Source organism: Eupeodes corollae, chromosome 3, assembly GCF_945859685.1.
Source record: "Eupeodes corollae chromosome 3, idEupCoro1.1, whole genome shotgun sequence".
Taxonomy (NCBI): Eukaryota; Metazoa; Arthropoda; class Insecta; order Diptera; family Syrphidae; genus Eupeodes; species Eupeodes corollae.
Genome location: NC_079149.1, coordinates 137,888,385 through 137,914,829, shown reverse-complemented (window position 1 = coordinate 137,914,829; position 26,445 = coordinate 137,888,385). Strand labels below are relative to the sequence as shown.

The following is a 26,445-nucleotide window of genomic DNA, read 5'->3' as shown; positions in this document are numbered from 1 at the left end:
AAATAATTTTATCAGGATTATCCTTGTAAATCATAATTTAAACTCATTAAAGTTCTTTATTTGTTACTTTTTGTTTAAATTTTATTTAAAGCACATTGATTTTTTGTTATTACATTGAATAATAATAATATAATGATAAAATAACAATTTGTATAATTTGTACAGAAACAGTTCACAAAATTTTTGGTAATAGCTCAATTTTATTTATATTACACTTATTTAAAATTTTATTTATCTAATTACTTAAATAATACTTTTTTTTATTTATTATATAAACTTTTTTAATAATTAGTATTTTAGCTATATTATTATATAGTTCAATATTCATTGTATTTTTGTTTGTATATAATTAAAAATGTATTTAATATATAATTTTAAAACGTATTCCGTCCCCTTGTTATTTGTTAATGATAATAATAATAATTGTTTACATTTACGTGGGTATAAAACCTGAGAGAAAAAAATGTCCACGTAATAATTTTTTTTTATATTTAAGTTGTTAATTTTTGTTGTTGCATTATGAGTTGAAACCGCAGCAATAAATGTAATTTGAGATCACATATTGGAGTAGCGCCTATTTTATAGATATTCTTTACATAAAGTTTTGAATTTATACGTATTCGTATTAGGTTTTTGTTAATATATATTCAGTCGATGAGTCTAGTGGAATTTTTGTTGTTCTGGATTTTCTACAGGGCGTTATGTTTTTCAACTGAATATCTGAAGAGAATCATGCCTTTGCATCATGAAGATGAATTAATTCATGCTCAGAAAACACACAAACAAAATTTCAGTCAAAGCTCATAACACCCTATAGCTTAAATAAAATGCCTTAGTAACTGGCATTGCTGCCACGAGCTGAGATACTCATGCGACGTTCAACACGATTCGAATGTGGTAAATCACAACCCGGCGGGGGGTAACGCCATCGCCTTGGTCGAGATAACAGTGTCCCATCGGTGGAGGCACGACTTCGGAATGGTGTCTCCATTTCACCCCTGGAACTGCACAAGCTACTCGATCCGGCTTTGTCTCCGAATTCGTTGTGGTCACAGTGTTCTTCAAGGCATGTGTTATCTGAAATTGCATCTTAATCAAATAAGCAAAATATTGAAATCAGATAAATCTATAGTAATACCACCTACCGAAAAATGACCTTCGGGAATTATTTTCACACGACGATGTTGGATAGAAGGCAACTCCAGAATCAGGGCTAAGAACCATTTCTGTGGCATTTTGAACATCACTTGTGGAACGTTTGAGTTTGGGAAATTTGCTAAGTACCCTCCAAAAGCGACACACGTCTCGGAATACCGATTGGACCTTTTTTTGAAAAGATAAACACTATTTTTATTGGATATAAAGCCCCACCGCACCCACCACTTCCACCCGCCCTTCGGGACAGATTACCTGGTCAACACTCTCTCGAACAGATATTTCATGAAAGCAAACACATGAGATTTCTCGGAATCTTCGTTGTCCTTCTTCGATGCTCACCATACGGTCTCCCCATTGATCCGTTTTGTTGCCAACCAGAATCACTGGGATATCTGAAATACCATCCTTAAATAGGAATAGAAAAAGGAAAAGGTTATAGTCGCTTTGAATAAAAATTTACTACTTGGGAAGTTTGGAATGTGAGTAGTGTCGTGTTGGAAAAAAAATGACATTGGCATGAAATTGGGGTGCGCTCCTACGTACGTACTTCCTGAACTCAAATGCTAAATCAAAATCAGGAATTTAATTTATATTGTTGCCTATGGGATTTGAAGTACATGAGCATTTGATATTGGACACGAGAGGCTTTTTAATGGAGTACTATTAGTACTACTTCTATTTCTTTGAGCTTGAGAGATAAACAGGACAACAATTGAAAAGAATTTAAGGAATTTTGTTTGCTCTATCATTAAACCGGTCAGTTGTTTTTTTTTCAAATGCGTTTTAAGGGATGTTAGAGAAATATTCAACTGTAGGTAACAGTGACCATTTTTCAAATTTGATTTGTTCACTTTGTGAACAGTTCACAGAATTCTGCAAAAGTTCCTTACCCTTTTTGTACTGACCCTGTTTTGTTTAAAAATAATGGCACTCAATTTTTAACGATTTCATGATATTTATGAGCCATTTCAGTGAGTTAGAAACTATTTAAGCATCTTACATTTTTACTTAAGTTTAAATCTTCTACATTTCTGACATTTGAAAGCAATAGGTCCGTTCTTCATATTAAGGTTTGTTTGTTTTGCCACAAACTGTCACTGCTTAGACGTGTTCATATGCATTTGTTTTTAATAAAGGAAATTAGTATTTTACTAACTAGTAAACTTTTTAACAGTTTCTAAATTGGTATAGGTGTTTGAGAAATTGCTATATTTTTGAATGTTTTTCCTTAAAATTAAAACTTTTCCATAGAAAATGTTTGTTCGAGGGTGGAGAAATTTTACGTGTAATTCAATGAAATTCTCATAATTTAACTTACCTTAGCTGTGTATCCCAATTTACGACGTCTCTTGTTGTAGTTTATTAAAAATTTTAATCGATTGCATTCATCAAAACTGCATTTGTCCGTTACGGAGTAAGTCAATATGAACGCATCCGCCCACCGGATATTCGATTCAAAACGTACGAATTCTGTTTCCTTGATTGTGGATTATGATTGTGAAGAAAACACCAAAGCAAAATAGTGTACAAAATGTAACATATTTAGTACCTAATTCTTAGATTTAAGGATATGAATTAAGGATAAATTTAAATATTATTACATTTGGTTGACCAGCAGCATCCAGGATATCGAATTGTATCATTTCATTGTCAACCATCGTTGTATGAGTATAGATTTTCTCTAAATTAGATTCATATTCACCAATGAAACGCCTTGTTATGAATCGAACGACCATTGCTGAAAAGTAAAACAAAAGTATCTATAATACGTGAATGTTTTGAATAAAATGGGAAAATATAAACATAGAAACATACAGGGTGGTTCATGTATAAAGTAAAAGTAGAAGGAAAACAAGAATAATTTGACAAGAACTGTCAAACGCTTATTTTAATTTTAAATGTTTCCGATTTCTGTGAAGCTCTTTAAAATTATTTTAGGAATTCTGTTCTTAACTCTCGCGGTTTACAAGTATTTTAATATGTAGATGAAATCTTGTTCAAATATTCCCTTTCCGAATCTAAGGGTTTAATTTTTGTAATTAAATTTGCTGTTAGGTTCTAAAATGTATTGTGAAGTATTATTTTCAACTATAAATCACACATCATGCAATTTATTGCCACGTATCCAGCGAATCACCCTGTTTAAAAAGATGCCTGGTTTTTATTTGAATATTTAGAAGACTATTGCCTTCACTTAGTCGTAAAATAACCATTTCCGTAAGCTCTTGGTGGTAATTTCATACTCAATTTATTTCTTTTTTTTGTGGGTGGGTTAAGATATACGTACAGCACATACTTCCTGCGTACTTTCTTTCAGTAAAGGCAATCCCTTGCAATGTCAATAAAAGGGAGTTCTGTTCTGCATGCGTGTTGAATAAATAAATGTGACATTCTTTTCAATAAGAAGTACAAGATTAGTAAACAAAATTGACAATTCCACCTCGTTCGATTTGTAACTGATATTGGGTTTTTGTTTAAAAATTGGTAGCAGTATTTTTCTGTAAGACTTGGAAGCATAATGCTTGAAGCTGTCATGTAGATGTGCCATCAAAAAGTGTAATTTAATTACAGAAACTTACTTGTTAAAAGATTTAAGGAAGTTGAAGGAGCTTTGAAGCAAACAAAAGGGGAGAGTAGAACATTAGAGCCATTTTATGAAGTTTCTAAGTAAAAAAGATGAATTTGGTAATTTTAAACGATAAATATATTACCTTTTAACTTCTTTACATTTGAATTCACAAAATGGCTACTTTAACTGTAAGTTACTTGCGAGACCCATTTTACTTTTTAGATACTGACATTTCAAATTAATATGTGCATAGATCCGTTTGTTTCGTTCGTTAGATTTGTTTTATTTTTCATAAACTGACTTTTTAGACGTGTTCATGTGTACTTTTTTTTCAGTTTTTTATTATAAAGGGTGTCCCAAAATTAACGCAAGATTTGGATTAAATAGAAAACGCCGTTTTTAGTCTTTTGATTGTTATATTTTATTGACTCGTAAAGTACATAGGATAGGGTTATGTATGGAATAACACATCGGATAAATGGCCTCCACGGCTTTGCATGCACATGCGCACTCTTTTGTTGAAATTTTCCATGACCATTCTGCATAAATGTGGCTGAATTTCGTTGATGCAGCGTTGAATCTCCTCTTTCAATGCACGGGTGGTCTATGGTTTGTTGACATAGACTTGTGATTTCAAATAACCCCATAAAAAGAAAGTATAAACCACACGATCTAGGAGGCCAATTTTGATCACCGAAACGAGAGAGTACACGACCTGGAAATGTCTCATGCAGTAATTAAATTGTTTCACGGTCTGTATGACATGTTGCACCGTCTTGTTGAAACCACATATTGGACACATCAATATCATCCAATTTTGGCAGAAAGAACTGTGTAATCATGTCGCGATATCGAGCACCAGTAACAGTCACTGCTTGACCAGCATCATTTTCAAAAAAATATGGCCCAATTATGCCTCCAGCCCAAAATCCACACCATACAGTCACGCGTTGTGGATGCATTTGTTTTCGACAATCACATGTGGGTTCTCCGAACCCCAAATGCGGCAATTTTGTCGATTGATAAAGCCATCAAGATGAAAATGTGCTTCATCGCTTAGGGTGCTTCGAAAAATCAACAATCGATTATTGTTGATGTTCAATAATCCATTCAACGAACTCTCTTCTCTGTCCATGGTCATTGGGCTTCAATTGTTGTGTTAATTGAATTTTGTAAGCATGAAAACACAGATCTTTGGTGAGTATACGCTGTAGAGAGGTTCTTGAAATTTGCAATTCTTGTCCACGACATCGAGTTGAGGTTCCTGGATTGTCAGCAACACTCTCACGCACTGCTTCGACATTCACATTTGAACGGCTTGTTTTTGGACGACCAGTGTGTTTGGCGTCTCCAACGGATCCAGTCTCCGTGAATTTTTCAATTAATCTCTTCACAGTTGAAGAAGTTAAAACACTATTCCGACCATATTTTGTATGAAAATTTCGAACTGCAGCCGGCAAGCTTTCACTATTTTTGAAATATTCTTTAATAATGAAGACACGTTGTTCTATCGTGTAACGCTCCATTTTTAATAACATTAAAATGTTAGCTGTCAAATTGCTTTTTTTTCAATGTTGCCAACACTTCACTGCACAAATGGCGGCAAATTCAAATCTTGCGTTAATTTTGGGACATCCTTTATAATAGAGCATCTACATTTTGGTAGAATTTACTTTAACTGGTAATAATTTACTAGATCCATATTATGACTTCTGAGATTTCGAGTTTCTGACATTTCAAACTAATATTTAGATCCGTTTGTTTCTTTATTTTACATATTTTGTCTCCATCTGTCACTTTTAAGAAGTGTTCTTTTTCGAATAAAAATGAATCAGTTTTTTAGCTTGTAAATTGTAAAATATTAAAAAAAATGCTAACTAGGCAAACCCTGACAAAAGTTTGTTTAAAAATAAAAGGAACTTTTCATTGTTTTTGAAGAACAAAGTGCCTTTGAATAACTTTTAAATATATGTATGCTACTAGATTGCAAAAATCAATTTCATCAAAAGCGAATGAGATGAATTTAATAAAATAATGTTTACATTTTTGACTTGAAAGAAAGAATTGAACAGACATCTATTGTTGGGGATTTGAAAGTATCTCATCGAATATTTTCTTTAAATTTATAAATCAAATGAACTTTCCTTCATCTCTACACGAAAAAGTCGATTTAACTTCTCATTGATTGAAAGAAAATATATTTATACAAAGATTCAAATTGCAACGTAAACACAAACCACCTCTCAAATAATACCAGATGTTGTACAATTAAGATTAAATTAATTAGCAGCCAGCTTACCATAGTTAAACTAGTAATCTAAAGTTGTTTTTGTTTGCAAAAAGTATAAAGGCATAGAAAACATGAATTAAGATTTTATCGAATTGTTTTGAATGCCATACATACATAAATAAATTGGATTCCAGAATTTGAATTTTCCTAGAAAAGAATTTAAGGTAAGGATAAGGTTATTCTCAGCCAATGGTTTGTTGACATTATAGAAGTAGGTATAGGTAAGGTACTAGGTGCTTCGTTTCTAAGAAAGTTTCTGAATAAAGTGAAGGCATTGATTTTCGTATATCACCTTTTAGCAGTTCGAATTTTTTTGAGAAGAGAGCTAGGCGAGATATTCATCTTGAAACGAGTGCTGTTAATTTCAATTCATTTTATGAAGGACATTAAGTAAATATTGAATTTTTCGATTTAAATTTTTCTCATTTTATTTTGAAGGTAGAATGTACTACATACACAGACTTTATATGTACATACGTCTGGTTGTTTTATTTAAAGAACTTTTTAAAGTATTTTCGTTACATTTGGTTTGTTAAAGCGACTTTCTGAAGTTGGTGTTGGCGAAAAATATTCATAGGGAAATTAAAGTGAACGTAGGTTTGGATTTCGTTTTAAAATTTAATTTCAATTCTTAGATTTGCACTTAAAATAGATTTTTCTGAAAAATGGTAATTTGCAATATAAACCTAAAGGGGTAATTCATGATAAACCAAATAACCTGTCTTGGTGAGATTTACTAGCAATACCAAATTGTAAACCCTTTTCGTTCAGTCTTTCATTGAAAAGGAGCAACTAAACATATCTAAAAACTGACAGTTCGAGAAAAAAGAAGAAAAAAAGCAAACAATCCTAGAACTGGCAAATTAACTTATTCATTTAAAATAACAGAAACTCAGAAGTCATATGAATTTAAAAAATAACTTTAAAGGTTAAAAAGTAACCATTTTATGATTTTAAGTTCATTAGAATGTTTGGAGAGTGTTCAATGAGGGCAAGACCAAGTATATGCTGTCATCAAAAAAGGACATTGAACAACGACGTCTTGGACAAAACGTCACCATGGACAGCGAAAACTTCGAGGTTGTTAAGGACTTTGTCTACTTTACTTTGGCACCGCTTTAAACACAGACAACGACACCAGCGCTGAAATCAAACGAAGAATAACTCTTGCAAATTGCTGCTTCTTTGGACTTAGAAGGCAATTGAGAAGTAAAGTCCTCTCTCAAGCATCTAAAATCACCATCTATAAGAAACTCATCATCTCGGTTCTCATTTATGGCGCTGAGGCCTGGACCCTGTGAAAGAAAGATGAGTACGTCTTAGGATGCTTCGAGAGAAAAATTCTTCGGGTTATTTTTGGTCCCGTACGCATAGATGAAGAATGGAGGAGAAGATATAACTACGAACTGTACGGGCTGTACAGCGACACTGACCTAGTCAGCTGAATTAAAATAAAACGGCTTAGATGGCTGAGTCATGTAGAGCGAATGGACATCAACGCTCCAGCCCGGAAGGTCTTCGAATCCAATCCTGAGAGACAAAACTGCAGACAGCTAGCTAGGGACCGAATGGCTGGAGACTCATGTTTGTTGAGGCCCAGGTCCGCCACGGACAGTAGCGCCAAGTAAGTAAGTAAGAATGTTTGGAGATAGTAATATGTTAAAATTGTTTAAGACACAAGTCAATGATACTTATTCTAAGGGTTTTCATTGCTTTAGTTCAAATCCGACTGCATAATCAACTTATTACGTCAGGTTTTTCAGACATAACCTTATATAATTTAAAAAAATAAACCTTATTTTAGGCTTTTTGAGGCTATGCAAAATCATGAAGTAGTTTTCTTTCAATAAAATACGTAGGAATTTTTCAAATTTATAATCCCTTAATTCGACTTTCCATTTAAAAATGTTTAATGTCTTACTTATTTTTCAAAAATGTTCATCAGCTGTAAGTCTTCACCTGCCTTTCATTAACCTCAAAAGAACGCTAAATCAAACGGTTCTTAACAGAAAAACGCAGAACGTTTAAAAGCAATTTTTGATCTCATTAGCAATTCGTAGACTTTAGGATATAGTCCTAACATCATGTTTTTGAAATATATTGACAAACACAAATATAATGATATTGAAAATGGGTATTTCAGGGTTTGATCACTTATAGCTTAAATTGGGGTTTGGATTCGGAATCAGAACTGAAAATTAACTGTCAAAGAAATTGTTCAAAAATATAAAAAGGAACAAGATTTAAGGTTATTCAAAATTTCAAAAAGGATGAAATAAAGGTCATCTCTTCGTTTTTAACATTTTTAGAATAGAATATTACAAAAAACTGATTTGGTAGAAAGAATTTAAGGGCGAGATCTGAAATCAGGGTAGCTTAAACCTTTAAAAAGTATTGTTTTGTTTGTGCACCAAAAAACTCGTAATTTGTTCGACCAGTGAAATAAGCCAAAACATCTTTTTAGCTTATTTGTAATTTTTTTTAGATAAAAATAAAAAAAAAATCTCTTGTTAACTTCCCATAGGAAGTTATTGTAATGGGTCCGATTTGTCAAATTGAAAATTTTGAAATTTCTCGACGTTTCAAGGTCCCTAGAGTCGAAATAAAAGATTTTTTTTTCGTCCACCATAGCTCAAGAACCAGAAGAGATATCGATTTCAAATAAATTTTGTTATACAGATAATAAAGCAGAAAGATGCAGAAAGGGCTCTCAAGACAATTGCGTGGGTGGTTTTTTTACCATAGCAGTTTGAAAAAAAGGTGAACATTTTGGTTAACCCTAAATATCTTACGAACCAAAAACGCTAGAGACTTAAATTAAATTGTATATAATAAACTGTAATGTGATACCAAACACGTATATATTTTGAAAAAAATCCATTTAACGGTTTTTTTATAAATCGAAAAAACTGAAAAAAAATTTTGAGAAAAATTTAAATAAAAAAAAATATTATTAAAAATTGGTAAAAATTGAATATCGATTCTAATATCTTTTCAAAAACTAAATTTGGGCTTCAATCTTATATTATCTTATAAAAAATATTGTTTTCAACATTCAGTAAAATTTTTAAGAAAATCGAATTGATAGTTTTTGTACAAAAAAAAATAAAAACATACAAAAAAATTATCAAAAGACGGTAAAAATTGATTTTCGACTCAAATATCTTTTCAAAAATTTGAAATATTGGCTTCAAACTAATTTTATATTATAAGAAATATTGTTTTCAACATTCGATAAAATTTTGAAAAAAATCGAACTGAAAGTTTTTTTTACAAAAAATAAAACTCTAAAAAAAACAATACTAAAACTTGGTAAAAATTTACTTACGACTCAAATAGCTTTTCAAAAATTGAAAATATTGTCTTTAAACTTTTTTTATTTCACAGAAAATATTGTTTTCCATATTCGTAAATTTTTATATAAAAATGCAACAGTCCGTTTTTTCATAAAAAATAAAATCTACAAAAAATAGTACGCAAATTTGGTAAAAACTGAAACGAGTACATATAGACAAACTTTTAAACAAGACAAATCAACAGACGGGATGGGAAGTTATCAGTGTGGGTCACATCCCACCCTCTTTTTTTGTGTACAAATAACAATTTTGTTGGACTAACATATATTTTAAAAGACGTATACTTTAATTTCTATTTTCACGTTAGATGTGTTCTTCTATAAAGTAATTCTTTTAAAACGTTAAATCAAGTTATTATACAAAACGCATTAACTATGCCCCAACCAAAATTCCCTCTCGATTGCAAAGACGTAGTAAATAAAGTTCAAAAACCTAGAAAAATATTACAAATAATATGCATTATGTGATTTTGATTTGCTTTGACTTGTGCGAATCTAGGTCTGAGCATCCTAAGTTTATTGGTCAATGAAGCGTGTGTATTCTTCCTCTTTTCTATATACTTTTTGATCGGAAACGCCATCATCAGATTGTATAAAATAAACATAATATTCAAAATATTATGCAGAAACATTAGACGTGTTCATGTTCATCGCTCTCATATCTCAACAAAACCAATAGTAAACAAAAACAAGGAAATGTGATGTCTAATACTTGTAAAGCGACTCTATAGGGCTTTAAAAATAATCGAAATATTAATATTATTTCACTGTCGATATTTTTTCGAATAAAATATAAACAAAAATTTAACTGAATGCCTTTTTTATTTGTGTACTTTAATCAAATCAAATAAGTTAAAATTTAATTTTTCTGATGCGCACTTACCCAATTTTCCATCCTCAAACAACAACATCATACTAATTTTTTGATAATTATTATTAAAAGAAAATGTTCTTAATTTCTTTTGATTTAAAAATGGAATTTTATTCTAAGAATTCCGAGAATAAACCAATGACAATGATTGATTAGGCAGTAATAAGATATGAAAAAGTGTATTGCGTGTATTTAAATACAAATATCTTTTTTTATTCTTTTTGATTTTTGTGTTGTTGTTTTATTTTATTTCAGGGGGAATTATAAATGAAAATCGATTTATCAGATTGTTCTATATTTACCGTAACATAAAGCCATTGGATTGGTATGTTATTTGAAATGGTGGTTCAATGTTTTGTGATGTGTTTTGTTTGATTTACTTTTAAAATATTGTTTACCCTTTTTTAACACCAAACAAAGCTGAATTATCTTGATTAAGTTAAAAAATAAAGGATGTTTGTGTTGTTAAGGGATGACATGATTTTATTTGATAAAGATTACTGTCATCAGTCAATATTGGATAAAATACGACTTTTCCAAAGACGATATGTTCTTTAAGTTTGAGTTATATATAAAATAGATTCCCATTGAAACACCTTCTTCATATTGTGAAGAAATATTTTGGAGTACTCACCTAGAAGATTTGACATTCATTGTTTTCAGAAAATGTTACATTGAAACTCTACAAAGTTAATGCCATAAATGCTTTCAACTTCAATAATGATTGCAGTTGCACGTAGATTTATTGTGAAATGTTTGCAATTGGCATTGGCAGCCATTCAAAAAAATAATGTATAAGAGTTTTTTGCAAGATATTATTATTGGTGAGAAAAATGTCAGAAAAAAGTATAAAATTGAAAATTTATTTTACAATATGCATCAAAATTTTGTCTTTAACTTTATTTCCAACTTTTTCTGTCTAAACGAAGTCCTCATACCTCTCTAAAGCATATAAGAGATAAGATTGCGTATATGACAAAATATACTTTTGAAATTAACTTTGGTGTCTAAAAAATTTCCAAATGATATTTTTTTCAAGCCAAATTGTCATTTTAAGAACTACTAAAAGTGTGCACTCAAAAATTGAAGTTTAAGCTATGTCGAGATACTTGAGACATAAATTCCATTTGGTAGTATTTTTTGTCAGCTCTAAAATGTATTTAAAAAAAACATTGCCCTTTGTATTTTTAAAAAATTATAATCCCATTTTAACAACCATATTTTTTCTAGGATTAAATAAGTTGGGAGTCAATACCTTCATTTGTTCTGATTTAGATCCATTTTTACCAATTCAAACCGTTTTCATGTCAATCGGTTTTTTCTTAAAATTATAAAAAATGTCAAAAACGTTATTCGTCGCCACACAAAATCATTATGGATATAAAATCATACGCTTTTTTATGTGTTTGATAAATAATACAGTTCATACTAATTTAGATAATGTGAAATACTACATTGAATTGAAGTCGATATGATAGCTCGTGAAATATTTTGTCTCAAAAAGATTTTTGACTTTTTGTTTAATTTCTATAGTAAATAAAAAACACGACTGATTCCCGCGACTTTGCTCATGTATCCAAAGTGTCTGTCAAAAAATAATTTTTTGTATTTATACAAATTCTCAAAAAAATTTAATTTTTTCAAATTTTTATTTGAAAATCTATACATTTTTTTTTAATCAAAAAATGAATTATAAATTATAAATAACATTTATCAGTTTTATTTTAAAAATATTTTTAGTGCGCACTTTTTAAGAGCTTAGGTTTTATATTTCAATTTCGTAAACAAAAAAAGAAGCTGGGATGCGACCCACATTAATAACTTCCCATCGAGTCTGTCGATTTGTCTTGCTTAAAAGTTTATAAGTTTTGATGGTACGTTAAAAAAGTTGTCAGTTGAATTATTCTTAAAAATTTTTAAATTACCAACAATATTTTTCATATAAACAAATAGTTTAGTTTGAAAATCTAGTTTTGTTAAACAAATTTTTTACCAATTTTAGTAGCATTTCTTAGATTTTTACAAATCGGTTGAATGAAATTAATTTGAGAGATATCAGGAACGAACATCAATTTTTACCAAATTTGCGTACTATTTTTTGTAGATTTTTTATGGAATAACAGACTCTTGGATTTTTACAAAAAAAAAAAACTACTGAATATCAAAAACAATATTTTCTTTGTAAAAAGTTTGAAGACAATATTTTTAATTTTTGAAAAGCTATTTGAGTCAGAAGTAAAATTTTAACAAGTTTTAGTATTGTTTTTTGTTAGGTTTTTATTTTTTGTAAAAATACTGTCAATTCGATTTTTCTTAAAATTTTATTAAATGTTGACAACAATATTTTTTAAAAGATAAAATTAGCTTAAAGCCAATATCTCAAAGTTTTGAAAAGATATTTGAGTCAAAAATCAATTTTTAACAACTTTTATTAATTTTTTTGTTCAGGTTTTTATATTTTGGAAGCCATAATCTTAAATTTTTGAAAAGATATTTGAGTCGAAATTAAATTTTTTTATAAAAAGTTCTGTTAATTCGATAAAAATTGGAGATAAAATCATTTTGTATTCGTAAAATTTTCGAGCTGAACAATGTTTTTTAGTTTTTTTTGATTTATAAAAAAAACTGTTAATTGGATTTTTTAAAAAAATATACTGATTTGGAATCACGTTACAATATATAATAAAAAAATTAATTCAAGTCTTTAGCGTCATTGGTTTGTAAGATATTTATGGTTAACCAACATTTTTACCTTTTTTTAAACTGCTATGAGTAAAAAAAAACACCCACGCAATTTTCTTGAGAGCCCTTTCTGCATCTTTCTGCCTTATTATCTGTGTAACAAAATTTATTTGAAGTCGACGCTCTTCTGGTTCTTGAGCGGACTTACGAACGTATGTACACACGCACGCACAGGCATCTTTCTAAAAATCTTTTATATCTGCTCTAGGGACCTTGAAACGTCGAGAAATGTCAAAATTTTCAATTTGACAAATCGGACCCGTTACAATAACTTCCTATGGGAAGTTAATAACAACCCGTTTTCGAAGAAAACACTTTTTTTAGAAATCAAGAATAAAAACAAAGATAAAAGAGGTTGTGCTCTTAAGTAATTCTTGAAAAAATTAACAAACAAAATAACATTTACTTTTCTGGAGCAACACAAAAATATTTTTTATTGAAAAAAGTCTAATTAAGAAACAAATTTTTGGAGAAAATTAATGAAAAATCTATCGGTTCGTTTTTAAGAAAATTTGAATTTTCGATTTTCGGCCAATTAATTTGTAGGAGACTACTGTTATTTTTAGTCTTTAAAAAGGAAAAGAAGCCTAAAGCGAATTGGCCAAATACCTTAATAGCCAAATTTTTGATTAATCGACTCAATGGTTTAGGTTGTTGTGGTGAGAACAGACAGACTTACGGACATAATCGAGGGATCCACATTTAGTGTCTCCTCTACTATCCACTTAATTTTAAAAAGTCCTTTCTTCATATCGTAACCTGTATCTACCTATCTCTTTGAAGTCGATATCTGTGAAAACATTTTAATTCTCAATTTGGAAAAATTAGAACGAATATAATAACTTGCAATGGGAAGTTTAAGAGCAAACGTTCATTGAATTCCAATATTTGGAGCTGAAAAAATGATTTGCACTTAAATTGTATGTAATTCTACACACCTTTAAATTGTTAAGAATTAAAAAAATCAAATTATAGTTTATAATAAATCAAAAAAAAACTAAAAATTAAACTTTTTGACTCGAATACAATTTCAACAAGTAAATTTCCATAATTTCTAAATAATTTAATACTATGAAAAATGGCGTTTTTGATATCTCGTTAAATCTTTAGCAAAATTCAATTGATAGTTTTTTTTTTTTAAAAGTGCAAACAATATTACCGAAAATTAGGAAGAACATTTTTGATCGAATCAAATATTTTGAAACACACAAAGACTAAACATTTTATTTTACCTTTAATAATGTTTTTAAAATCTGGTAAAATTGTTTGGAAAATTCGATCGTCAGTTACTTTACAAAAAGACAATGATACCAAAAATAGTACTTCAGACTTTTGAAAAATGTTTTTCAACATGAATATTTCAAAATCAAACAATTTTACTAACTTCATTCATATAAAGGCTCATAAACAATAAGTTTAAAAAAATAAGCCAATTTCAAAATGCAAATTATTTAACGTTTCGAATATCTTGCCAAAAAAACCACTTAAATTTCAATTATTGATTGATTACCAAAATTTCTTCAAATAAGAATTTGATTTGTTACAAAACTCTTTTGCCTTTCTTAAGGCATTAATAGGAAGTCATGTGTCGCATCAAATCCCCTTTCTTTTGAAATTATTAATCAATAATTAAAACTAAATTCCACTGATGACGAGCGACGACGCGACGTTTCCGTGTGTTTTACTATGAACTAAGACACCTTTTCACAGCTGTGCAAATGCAAAAAGGAAATCCCTTAATACACTAATCTCTTAATATCATTTATAACCTAAAAGATCACGTTTCTTTCTTCTTCTTAATTATGGTATGTTGGCCTAATTAATTCGAGTACTACACGCATCTGAATTTATATCTAAAAAGGTTTTTTTCTTTTCATATATGACTTGATTTTACTTTCAGTTAGAAAAGATAACATGGAACAAAATCCATGTGAGTTGAGTATGGATATGAAACATTGATAAGTAAAAATAAAATCCCTTCCCAAAAATAGAAACAATCTTTATTATTCTGTCTGAGAAGGTTTAGTTTTTGTTTTGGTTTTGTTAATCAGATAATATTAGCTTCACATAATAATAATAATAATGAATATGCCACACAACCCTAAGTTAAGGTGTTATCAAATGAACATGAGTGAACTCTTGAGGCTTAAAAACTATAGGATGTCATGATAAGTTAGGGTGCTCGTTGATTGATTCATAACACCTATGTAATTATTTGTATGATATATGAATATGAATGAGTGTAGTTTTTGAAGCTATCTTCAAGTTGATAGTTGATATAGGGTGAACCACTAGAACATTTCTGTTTTTATTTATTTATAACAAAAAAAAAATCATCAAAGGAACAAAATTCGGTGTAATTATTGTAAATAACGAAAATAAAACCCATTAAGGCTGTTAAAACACTTAAACCAGATTCATAATGAAGATTAGATACATAATTAAGGTAAACAAAAAATCAAAAGCCATAGTTTTTGAACTATGGTCAACAACGGCCTTGCAGACACATAATCAACTAAATTATACATTGAATTTCTAAAAAGCTATACCTACCTTAAATGAGGAAATAGATACCAGAAAAGTCCCTTACCTAAGTTATTTATTTTAGCTTGAAAATATGTACATACATAACTAAATAGATAAATTTAAAGGGACAAACATAACCTTGATGCATAAAATAATACGACCAGACATAAACTTAAAGTATGCTCTTATACAGATGCCCTTCCATTCCATAATAAAAATATTTTCCTGTTGAAAACTCTTCTCGAAAATAGAACTGTCACAAACAAAGGCTTGTTCACAAAAGTAGGCAAGCTTGTTTTATTTTAATTTTATAAACTCAACACCTGGTCTCTTAAGGATAAGATATTTTTCTTTAATTTAAGTGACATTTCTTGTGTGCGATGGTCATTCGGGAGGATGTCTTTTTATGAAGCTCATAAACATAATGATGATGATGATGCAAATTCCTTGTTAGCATACAAATAAGGAAATTGTTAAATTTTTGTTTATATAGTTTAACCATATAAATAGGAGTGTTTTAAAAAGTTATACTCGATAATCGATGAGTTAAATTAGGCTTAAAATTTTATTTTGTTTACAACATTTTTTTTCCATACAATCTTATTCAATTTATTTCAAAATTATAACAAAAACAATATATTTTTGAGCAAATTAATTAAAAAATCTATATTTCCAAAACAATCACGTAGTTAATATCAAGGACCTCTAGGGACCTCCAATTTTTAAAATTAATATATCGAGGAATTAATTAATAAGATTAGGTATAAGAAATTTGTATTTCCTTAAGGATTTTAACTTGAAAACAAAAAAAATCAAGTTTCCCATTTGAATAACTTTGAAGTTTAGTGAATGAACTGTCAGATTTTGTACAGTGATGGTACACGTCAGTTGAATACATTTTGTTTTGTAATAAGCACACACTCAAACCGATATTACTACCCTTATTATGCAAAGGCACAGTGTGAGCACAAGGAAGAAAAGAGCGGGTTTAAAAGGAGATGTCGGTGCACATTGGTTTTGAATTCCTGAATATTGCAATGACTAGGAAAGACAGAGTGTGGTAAGGCATTCCACATTCGCGTAGTACGGCTAAAGAACGAATCTCTATATTTGAGAGTACGGCTGAAATCGGACTCGAGGGTATACTGATGAGCATTCATAGAAGCGCGAGTATTACGATTGAACTGTTTAAGGGAGGAATGCAGCTGGCTATTTCACTTGAGCATAAGCCGTTAAAATATCGTCAAAAAAGGGTGAGACAGGAAACCTTACGACGAAGTTCAAGCTAAGTAAATGAACTTATGATGATATTATCACCTATCAATTCAAATGCTCTACATTCAATACTATCCTAGAGGCTTAAGTAAGTTGCAGTTGCACCAGCCCAGAGATGGGAGTTGTAATCAAGCTTTCGACGTATGTAAGTCTTTTTTTTTTTTTTTTTAATTAAAGTCCTTGAAGAAACCGATTGTTATTATTATTACGGAGAAAATCCAACAACGATCTTAAAGGGGGGTTTGAACTTAAACAGAAGGTGTGAAACATTTCTTAAGGAAACCTTGCGCCTTTTTATAATTATTAAAAATGAGAAAGAGTGTTGGCATTTATTTTATAGACTTCAGACTTGAATCCATCCAATACTACTTGGTTACGTAATGTTTTTGCCAGCTTTGAAGAACACCTCTTCACAACAATAGGGGGTACCATCCGGACCAGCGGATTTATGTTTGTTTATATCTCTAAGGCTCTCTTGTCACAGTACGGGTGCGAAAAAAGATTGGTCCCATAAAATCACTTACTCGCTCAAGTACAGGTTCAAGTACAGTGTTATGACTCCACTCACTGGCATTGGTGGTGAACAACCTAACAAAGAGATTAGCTTTCTCTAAGGAGCTAATAAAAGGAATGTCATTGACAACAAGCGTAGAAACCGATAAAGAGGCAGAATTCTTCATGTTTTTCACAGCTCGAACCAAACCATGCGTTTTCCTTCTGTCTAATGCTTTAACCCTGTTCGGGATAAAAGTTCTCATTCCCAGTAGAATTAAAAAGTGGTCATATCAGCGCTGGAGTCAAAGGATATTGATGCGGAAAATTATTGATTTTTGTGCATAAACTTATTCATAACTCATTTTGACTTTTAGAATAAAGCGTGTTCAAAAATATTTTAGAAAACTGCATACAAAACCTCTAGCTATGTGCTTTAATTATCGCAACGCTATATAAGATAATAGGTCCTAGTACGCTGACAAAATTAAAAATTAAATCTCAACCCTAAATCTTTAAACTCTAAACAAATCTCCTAAATCCACGTTCAAAATTTTAAATTGCAAACAATATTTTTTTCCGGAAAAAGAAAGTGGAGACTTTTGTAAACCTGTTTGGTAAATTGAAGTCACATTTCAAAAACTGCTTAAAAACTTAAGACTAAAATTTTATAAGCACAAACAAAATAATTGGATCAGAGCCTAAATCAAAATAGAATGAACATATCTACTAAACGATAAGGAAGCCATGCACAGTTGGTTTTGCTACTGATTAGAAGAAGGCGTTTCTTCTTTTCGATTTTATTTAATTGGTTTCAGCATAAATATTTACTATATTTTATGAATATATATGCCTTTGGTTGGGACTTGATTTCTCTATAAGTTAAATCTGAACATACAAATTTAACTTAATGCTTCTTCTTTTTAGTTCTAGGCTCAATAAAATGAAGTTTGAAACGTCCATACGGTTTATTTAGGGTGTTCTTCGCTAAGCGAAATCAAGAACTCAAATAAGCTTGATTCACCTTTAAATGTGACGTGCGCATAAAATCCAGCTATTGTCGTGAATATAATACATTTATCGTTCCGAAACTGGTCATCCGATTTAAAAAAAAACTCTGATATCTAAACACGTCTGATCTACCACACATCTTACCTGTCAAATGACTTTAAATAACAACAACCACTTTTGAACGTTAAACAATCAGCTGAATGAGGCGTTTTTCATTTTTGTATCTGATATCTAAACAGACCCAAACTGTCAAACTCAAAATTGTGTTCTATTTATGCAGTGTATTTAGAGCTTAAACGTTGTTTCGTTCAGAGGACAACTTCTGAGTTTCAGAGCTCGGAAAAAAAGTAGGATAATATACTGAGCGTTGTAAGTGATGCTGAACGCATCAAATTTTAAGCATATGATTAAGAAGGTAAATTGAATGACAAATAAATAGATCAACATATTGTTTATTAATAAAAACAAGTAATTTTAGCCTTAACATTTGACAAAATCTGTAACCGTGTTCTTAATTTAAAAAGTTTTTTTATCACTTAATTAAGTTTATCCATCATACAAAGTTGAATTATGATAATTTAAATGTTCGTTTAAATTTTGCAGCTCTGAAAAATCTTAATTTTTACAAATTATTGAGAGCAGAATTTGTTCTGTTTGCTAAATACATTTCCAAGACTCTGAGTAAAAGCATCGGAACTAAAGCTTTATTAATATGAAGAAAAATATATTTTATGGACACTTTTGCTTAAACTTGTCCTTTTATATATGTAGTTTTTGCATAAGTAAATTGTGTCCAGCGACAAAAATTTTCAATGAAAGCAAGTGTCAAAAAATCCCAATGATTGGTTTCAATGATGAAAATCAATGATAGCTATAACAGACCCCTAAACCATATCCAAACCTTTTCACTTTTTAATATCACGACCTTAAGACCTTAAAAAAATTCATATTACCAACAATACAATTCTTCCCTGTCCCTTCCAAATAAGTGATTTCATGATTTCTAATATAATAACATCATTTAAAAAAATCTCGCGTCCATTTCTGAGTGAGTTTGAACTTCTTCTATTAGGTAATTAACTTTTAACTCCCACACACCACCGTTTATAATTTTTTCAAAATGTTCAAAAGCCACTTAATATAATTGCACAATATTAAATTTATTATTGAATAGCTTCCATGTGGAGAATTGAACTAAATCGAGCTAACTTGCGTCTCTCGTTCGTTCTTACAAGTAACCAGTGCATTACAGGATATAAAGAAAATTCATTTAAATGTCCTTATTATTTTCTGCAATAAAAAAAGAAAAATATTTATGCATGTAAGTTTAATGTGCGTTCAGGGACTTGCTTCATAATTTATAAGAGTACACCTTCGAACAAAAAAGGAGGTGACACTTTATAAAGGTTCTACCTTTCATAATCTAGTTCGAGGTTTTTGCTTGTAAGGATAAGAGATTAAAGCTATCGTGTACCGCACCGCACGTCGCGGTCTCCGTCGTCGTCGTCGTTGTTTGGTGTCGAAGAAGAAATTCAAGGATTTGGTTTTTATGAATACATTTTGGTCACCGGATATTGTCTACAGAATTTTGGTTAGGTTTGCGTATTTATGTCGTTTGTCGTTTATCCTTGCTGTTGTCGTTAAGGTCGGTGGTGGTATCATGATGCTTTCATACATATTAATGAACCACACATTCTACATCATCATGCATTAGAAAATGATTGGTTACAACATAGTTCTCATGTAAACAAAGTTGGATTTACTCGTAAGTTGGGTATAGTACGAGTATAGTGGCAGTTGATATTTGATAGGCAGGTACAAACGCGGTTAGGGAAAGGACATTCTGACATACATCATAGGAAAAACCATTGGAAAAATATACTAAACTTATTAGCCTTGAAGAAAGTGATGGGAAAAAACACAACATGTTTACAAAATCCGCAACTTTTAAAGCTGATTGAACAAAATAAAAAAGAAACTAAAATCCATAATTTTCTAATAATCATCAATATATAAAATTATTGTTGTTTTTGTTGTTGTTGTTTTTATTGTTGTTGGGATTGAAGATTTCAAGAGGGAATATATTTTTGTTGAAGGCTGAAGGATTATGGTAATGTAATGATAAATAGGAAGTTTATTCGTTGTATTTTAAAATTCCTTGCACACTTGGCCATGCTGTTGTTGTTGAAGTTTCAATGACAATAAGTTAAGGACGACGACGAGCAACGCATGAAGATAGAATTTTTAAATTGTTGGTTTATATTTAGTTTCTAAATTGTTTATTTATATTATATTAAAGGCTAATTTTGGGATTTCCTGTTCCTAAATATTTTAGCAATTTACCTTGGAGATAGTTCAAATTAGAATAGATTTAAACTTAAATAATTAAATAAGCATAGTTGGGGTTATTCCTTGGTTTTGCTTGTATTTTTGTATTTAATTTATTTACTTTTCAAATATTTACCAGTTTTTCCAACACCACCCTGTCCAAGAACCATAACTTTGATTGTTTTTGTTTTTGATGTAGTCAATCCAAGTTTAGCTAATGAAGATTTCGGTGAAGTTGTATTCATTTTCAAGGCGCTAAGAATGTTAGGACTGGGGAGATTCTTAAGGCTTACATTTTCATTAGGTTCCTGAAAATACAAAAAGAAAAATAAACAATTCGTTTTTAATAAAACACACTCCTTTGGTATTAAAAAAGTTGTAGTTAATTTTAACACAAAATAATAACAATTTAATTCCAACATTTAAAAGGGCCCTTGGCTTTGGCTTTAGTTTCATTGAATTAAAGACTAAAAAGGTACTGTAAAATCATGTGGAAAATGTCAATATTATACAAAAGTAAATACTTCCTTCTCTTCACGAAAAACCGAACAAGATATTTTTAACACTGTTCCTATTCTCATGATTCCATTCATTCATTCCATTTCGCAACTTCCTTATGTGCTCGAAAGGTATTTAAAGGTTTAAAAATATCATATAGTAAATAGTAATAGGCTCAAACTTAATGGCTAAGAGAATAGAAAAGTGGTTAAAATATATTTTCCAGTATTTACTTTGTTCATGGAGTTAAATAAAAGATAGAAAAAAGCAAAAGCAATAACTTATCTACGTAAAAAACTAAAATATAAACAACTACATAAGGTTTTTGAAAAAAGGGTTTAGATATTGGTATTTACCAAATTTTCTAGATATAATGATGAATTATAGTAAAAATTAATCTGATTAACTAATCTGAAGACTAACTTAATGTGAATTCGAAACGGTAGTAGACCTAGCCGTATACGTACTTTTCAAATATTCCTTTTTATCCTTCTAAAAACAAATTACAAATTAAACAGAGTGTATGTCTTGAAACATTTTGCACAAACTTAAATTGTTCACCCTTAATATTAAAGGTTTACTGTGATGAAGATTTCCCTTATCTCTTAAGTCAAACAAAAACAAACCAAAATGCTTCACACCAAATGATGGAGAAAAGACCCTTTTTATACACGCATCTTATCAACACGAAAATGTTGCCGGAAATTAGTCAAACATTCTGGACATAACACTAAAAGAGAATTATCTCAAATACCTTTTAGATGTTTAGGTTAATGTTAAGTGTATAATCTTTAATTTTTTTGTCGTTCATATGCCCTCGTATTTGAGCTTATTTCCATTATCGTCGCCCTCAGGACCAACAAAAATTGGTGGAAAAAATAGAAAAGCCTTAAAATCATTAGTTGGGATCTGTGTGTACCTGCGGCAATATATTGATTAAATGTACGATTATTATGGATTTTGTCATAGGCCTTTAAAAATATTATCAGGACAAAAATGACAAGGACAAATCCTATACCATTTATGTTACTTGATACTTTTAGTTAAATTAATGAGCAATATTTATTTCAAATTAAAGCTTGTAAGAAATTTTATATGGTGAAGGGTTTTCTAGCACCGTAAGAGATGGGTTTAAATGCAGTCTGTTTCGTACTACTTCCAGACTTGAACCTATGTATTTTGCTTTCACAGACATCCAGGGCCTAAGGCAAAGGAAGTGACAAATCACCCTGAAGTAACTGCTGAGTTCTTTTATTAATGTCCCAACATATGAAAATGTTGATAATTTATGAAAGATGAATTGAGTCAAAGTTGCATTAAAGATAAAAGTATGTACGAGTATATATGTCAAAGTTATATGAGTCACATGTGGTACTTAAATATACTACCGGTTGTTTTTTTTTCAAAGCTTGTAAAGTTTAAATTATGATAATAGACACAAATATTGTTGAATTGAATTTTTCATTGTTATGATCTCGTATTTTATGGCTTTAATTTCATGATTTCCGAAACATCTCACAACTTATTCCAATATCGTATTTCGGCGCGAGTTATGGCTTAAATATTTGGTTTGGAATGCTTTAAAAATTACTGGTTTGTAGACACAAGCCTATAACCTAAAATAGTTGATAGTTTAACAGTCTTGTTTTAACCAAATTTTGTCAGTGATAAGCTGATTTATTTTTGGGAAAAAAAATCGTTAAGCATGTCTTAACCTTAACGTAAGTTCTTTCCCCATTTCCAAATCTCAAAAAAAAATAAGTGGTGCAATAGCTCGTAGTCAACCAGGGCCTAGTAACTTACAACTCTAAACCACTAATTACAGTTTTTATGCCTAATCCAGACTCATTGGGAATTGGCAATTCCTAAACATTACGGAAGAGAAGAATCAACAAAGTTTGACATCCTCAGCTGTCAAACCATAGAAAAAACCGATTTTATCTTCATATACAGAAACACCCTATATTTGCATCAAAAAATAACATTCGGCAGTTTCAGGCGACATAGGGGACTTGAAAATAAGGCAAGTTTCTAGTATCTCATTGGCCAGCTGCCAAAAAATTGTCTTCCAATTTTGTCAACTTTATTTTAAAGTTAGTCAAGAGAAATCTCCCTAACTATCAAGTCAAGTGAACTTATGTCACAATGACAATTGATGATGTTTTTAATTCAATTGAAAACTGAACTTTACTACTCAAGGAATTATTTATTTTTTGCACAATTCCATTTAATCTTTTAGATAAAAGGATTTCTTGTCAAATTGGAAGAAAATTAAGTAAAATTTCTCTCCAATACAAAATACAAATCGTGATGGATTTTTTAGCTTGCCTGAGGAGTGTTTTGTAGACAGTAATTTTATTGATAGTTTTTGTACAACGAACTGTAGGTAGAGGATAGTAAAGTAAAGTTCCAAGTTTATTAACTTAACTAGTTGCCTTGGTCAATTGACTGCAAATGAAGTCTTTAATGTTGTCTGAACCTGCCCATTGCTTCTCTTTTCATCCAGTGACTTAATCCTACAATTTATCCTGATAATTCAGTCGTGGCTTGAAGAATTTGTTTTAGCAGTGATTTGTTTGATAGAAACTCAGCTTTTTAGCATCTCTTTGCCTCTTTCTTATTTAGCGGAAACGGGTAAACCCGAAGCCTTCCAACTGATTTGTGCCTTCAAAAGTTTAAGAATGGACCTACGAATTTCTAATTGATAATAAAAATAAAGGAATTATTTTTAAAATTCGAACTACTTTCAGACTTGAACCTTAGGAATGGACTGTCTCATTTCCAATTTTAAGTATTTCCTTCCACAGAAAGGATGATGGTATTATTACTTATAAATCGTCACAAAATTACTTAATTGAAATCTAAATCAAATCGGTGGTGAATTTAAAACCTCAGAAATAAAATAAAATAAAATTATTGTTTTAAAATCCACGTCTGATTCAATTCAATATATGGAACCCTTGCATGTAGCACGCGTATACCTCTGCGAGTAAGAGTTGGAATATTTTATGGGAACATAAAACCAGTGGCTTAAAATCTTAAAACCTCGTTACTGCTATCGTGTGTCGTCGTAGTCGTCGGTATACCCTTCCTATGGTACTGAAGTTCAGGTATAAGAGGTAAGTAATCAACCCTCTTTGGCTCAATTAGATGTCGTCGTTATATTTTTTTTGTTTGTATGGTCTGCGACTTATTCCAGTTCAACTTTTATTTTATTTTTTAATTGATTGTGAGAGTCGTAAAATCTTAACCAACTGTTGCGTTTCGAATGAATTTGCGGTGAATGAATTTGAATCCAATTGCGCCCTTTAAAACGACGCGACGCGACGTAAAATAAAATATAATATTTTTCATCGATTTTTGTTATTATAATTCTGGGTGTTTCCATGTGTTTTGATTTTTTGTAAATATATCGTAACGATATAAATTTTATAATCAAACAATAAAAAATACAGGTGTAAAGTGATGAAATTGATAGCCATAGAAAAACACATAGCATTTATTAAGCAAATGGCAACCTTCTTCCAAAGAAAATGTCAATAACGATAAGAACGACAGTCACAACAACCTTACACCTACCTTACCTACAATATCACAGCAGCAGACAATAATGCCGTGTCGTCGAGTCGATATCGTCCTTTCGATTTTAATTGTGCTTATCACCTGGAAACTGTTGTCGTTGTCATTGAGTTATATGTTTAACACATCCTAACCAAGTGCGTAGCCACGGGGTAGCTCACGATGGGATTATTGGTCCTTTTCTTTTTTTTCTCATAAGAGAAAGTTCAATAAAAAAAAGACAGGATGAGTCCGAAACTGTTTGATTATTGATTATTATTTAACTATCAGAATGCTTTATTTGATCAGAATCAGTAAGGCCGCAAATGTACCTATTCTAATGAAGGTCCTTGACACCGACATAATAACCCCCATTCAGTCCTAATTCATTCAAAAATGGTTCCGCACCTGTTGTTAACCCAGGGCTTCGTAATGCCTATATTCATACAGATTATACATTATATATCACCGTAAATTGTATTTGTTTTGTGGCTTCAAAAACACCAGAGACCCACTAGGGCACATAGAAGTATTGAAGGTAATATCCTTCTATTGAAATATTATCAAAATTTGTTGGGAAAAAATCATTACGACGCATAAAAAAGAATCAATTACCTTTACCTACCTACCGTTAGCGTCGTCGTCAAACAACATATTTATACACCTCTTACCTGTGTTAACGATGGATAGGAGGAAATTATTTTGATTTAAAATTAATTGATTGGATTTGAAATTTCATGGGGCTAAAGACTTGTTCTCAAGGTAACACTCACTGTACACTTTCAGAAGGCCAATAACCGCACATTTAAACATCTCGCCTCTAACCACGCACAGAAAATACGGCAACGTAATGACGGGTGAAGACGACGAACTTCGGGTGATGGACAATGGGCTTATCGGAGCAAGGTAGTAAGTTTGGGTCAGACTATTGATGGGTGGCAGTTAGAACTGGTAATCCACTTAAAAACAAAAAGTACAACCTTTCTTTTGTTTTCTTATTTTAATCCAAAGACAAATATACATATTTATTTATTATAACACTTTAGTTAATATGAATGCAAATCACGGCAGGTACGAAGAACAAACAGACATTTTTAACCAAATGTAGGAACTTAAACGATTCCACTCAACAGTTGGTATTCGATTAATTTTAATTTAGCCGTTTCTCGTTCGTTTTATACGAATCTTATCACCACCAACCACCACCGACCATGAGCTTATCCAAATACTCCTTGGGTTGGGTGCTTCATAAAATGCTTCTCCATTGGAAGACAACTACTACTCAACTGATATAACCGATAGACTGATACTTTCCGAATGGAAACTCGAAACGTGTGGCAAGATTCATAGATAAACGAATATATAGCTTCGCCATGCTCCAGCCAAGCATCATTTTGTGTGTTGCAGCAATAAAACCCTTAACTTAATTCAATATAAACAAGAAAATTACTTTGTAAACTTGCTGGATTTTTGTTTTTGAAAAGCTTCGCAACAAAATGTTGTATTCTTGGCGCAGGACTAACAACTGCTAAGGCATATGTGTTCTATCAGTTGGTGGTTGCTGCCACATCTAACTAAGGTGTAAGACTCTTCAAATTCAACCCCAAAAGTTCGTCAAATAATATTTTTCTCTCTGGTTCTGGGTCATTGTGTTCGTTAAGTTTAGTTGTTTTATTACTTTTGACCAGAAATTGTAATGAATGTTTGTTTGGTTTGAAAGGGAAATTCGTTTATAGATCAAAAGCTTCTCTCTGCTCAGGGCTAGACTGAGG

The 26,445-nt window shown here is 30.8% G+C and overlaps 1 protein-coding gene across 6 annotated transcripts; it reads right to left on the bottom strand.

Annotated features, from left to right (window-relative positions):
* Positions 1-91: 91 nt before the first annotated feature.
* Positions 92-26,002, bottom strand: LOC129952440 (ras-related and estrogen-regulated growth inhibitor). Of its 6 annotated transcripts, none has more exons than XM_056065016.1 (7): positions 25,447-26,002; positions 20,739-20,925; positions 2,760-2,896; positions 2,477-2,635; positions 1,411-1,563; positions 1,146-1,323; positions 92-1,089 (listed from the first exon to the last, which is right to left on the bottom strand). In XM_056065016.1, exons 2-7 carry the CDS (start codon positions 20,860-20,862, stop codon positions 833-835), a joined length of 1,008 nt encoding a protein of 335 aa, XP_055920991.1. In that variant the 5' UTR covers positions 20,863-20,925; positions 25,447-26,002; the 3' UTR covers positions 92-832. The 6 variants fall into 6 exon arrangements, with proteins under 6 accessions (XP_055920991.1, XP_055920990.1, XP_055920992.1 ...); XM_056065015.1 differs by having other exon boundaries at positions 25,345-26,001; XM_056065017.1 differs by lacking the exon at positions 25,447-26,002 and adding an exon at positions 24,695-24,869.
* Positions 26,003-26,445: the final 443 nt, after the last annotated feature.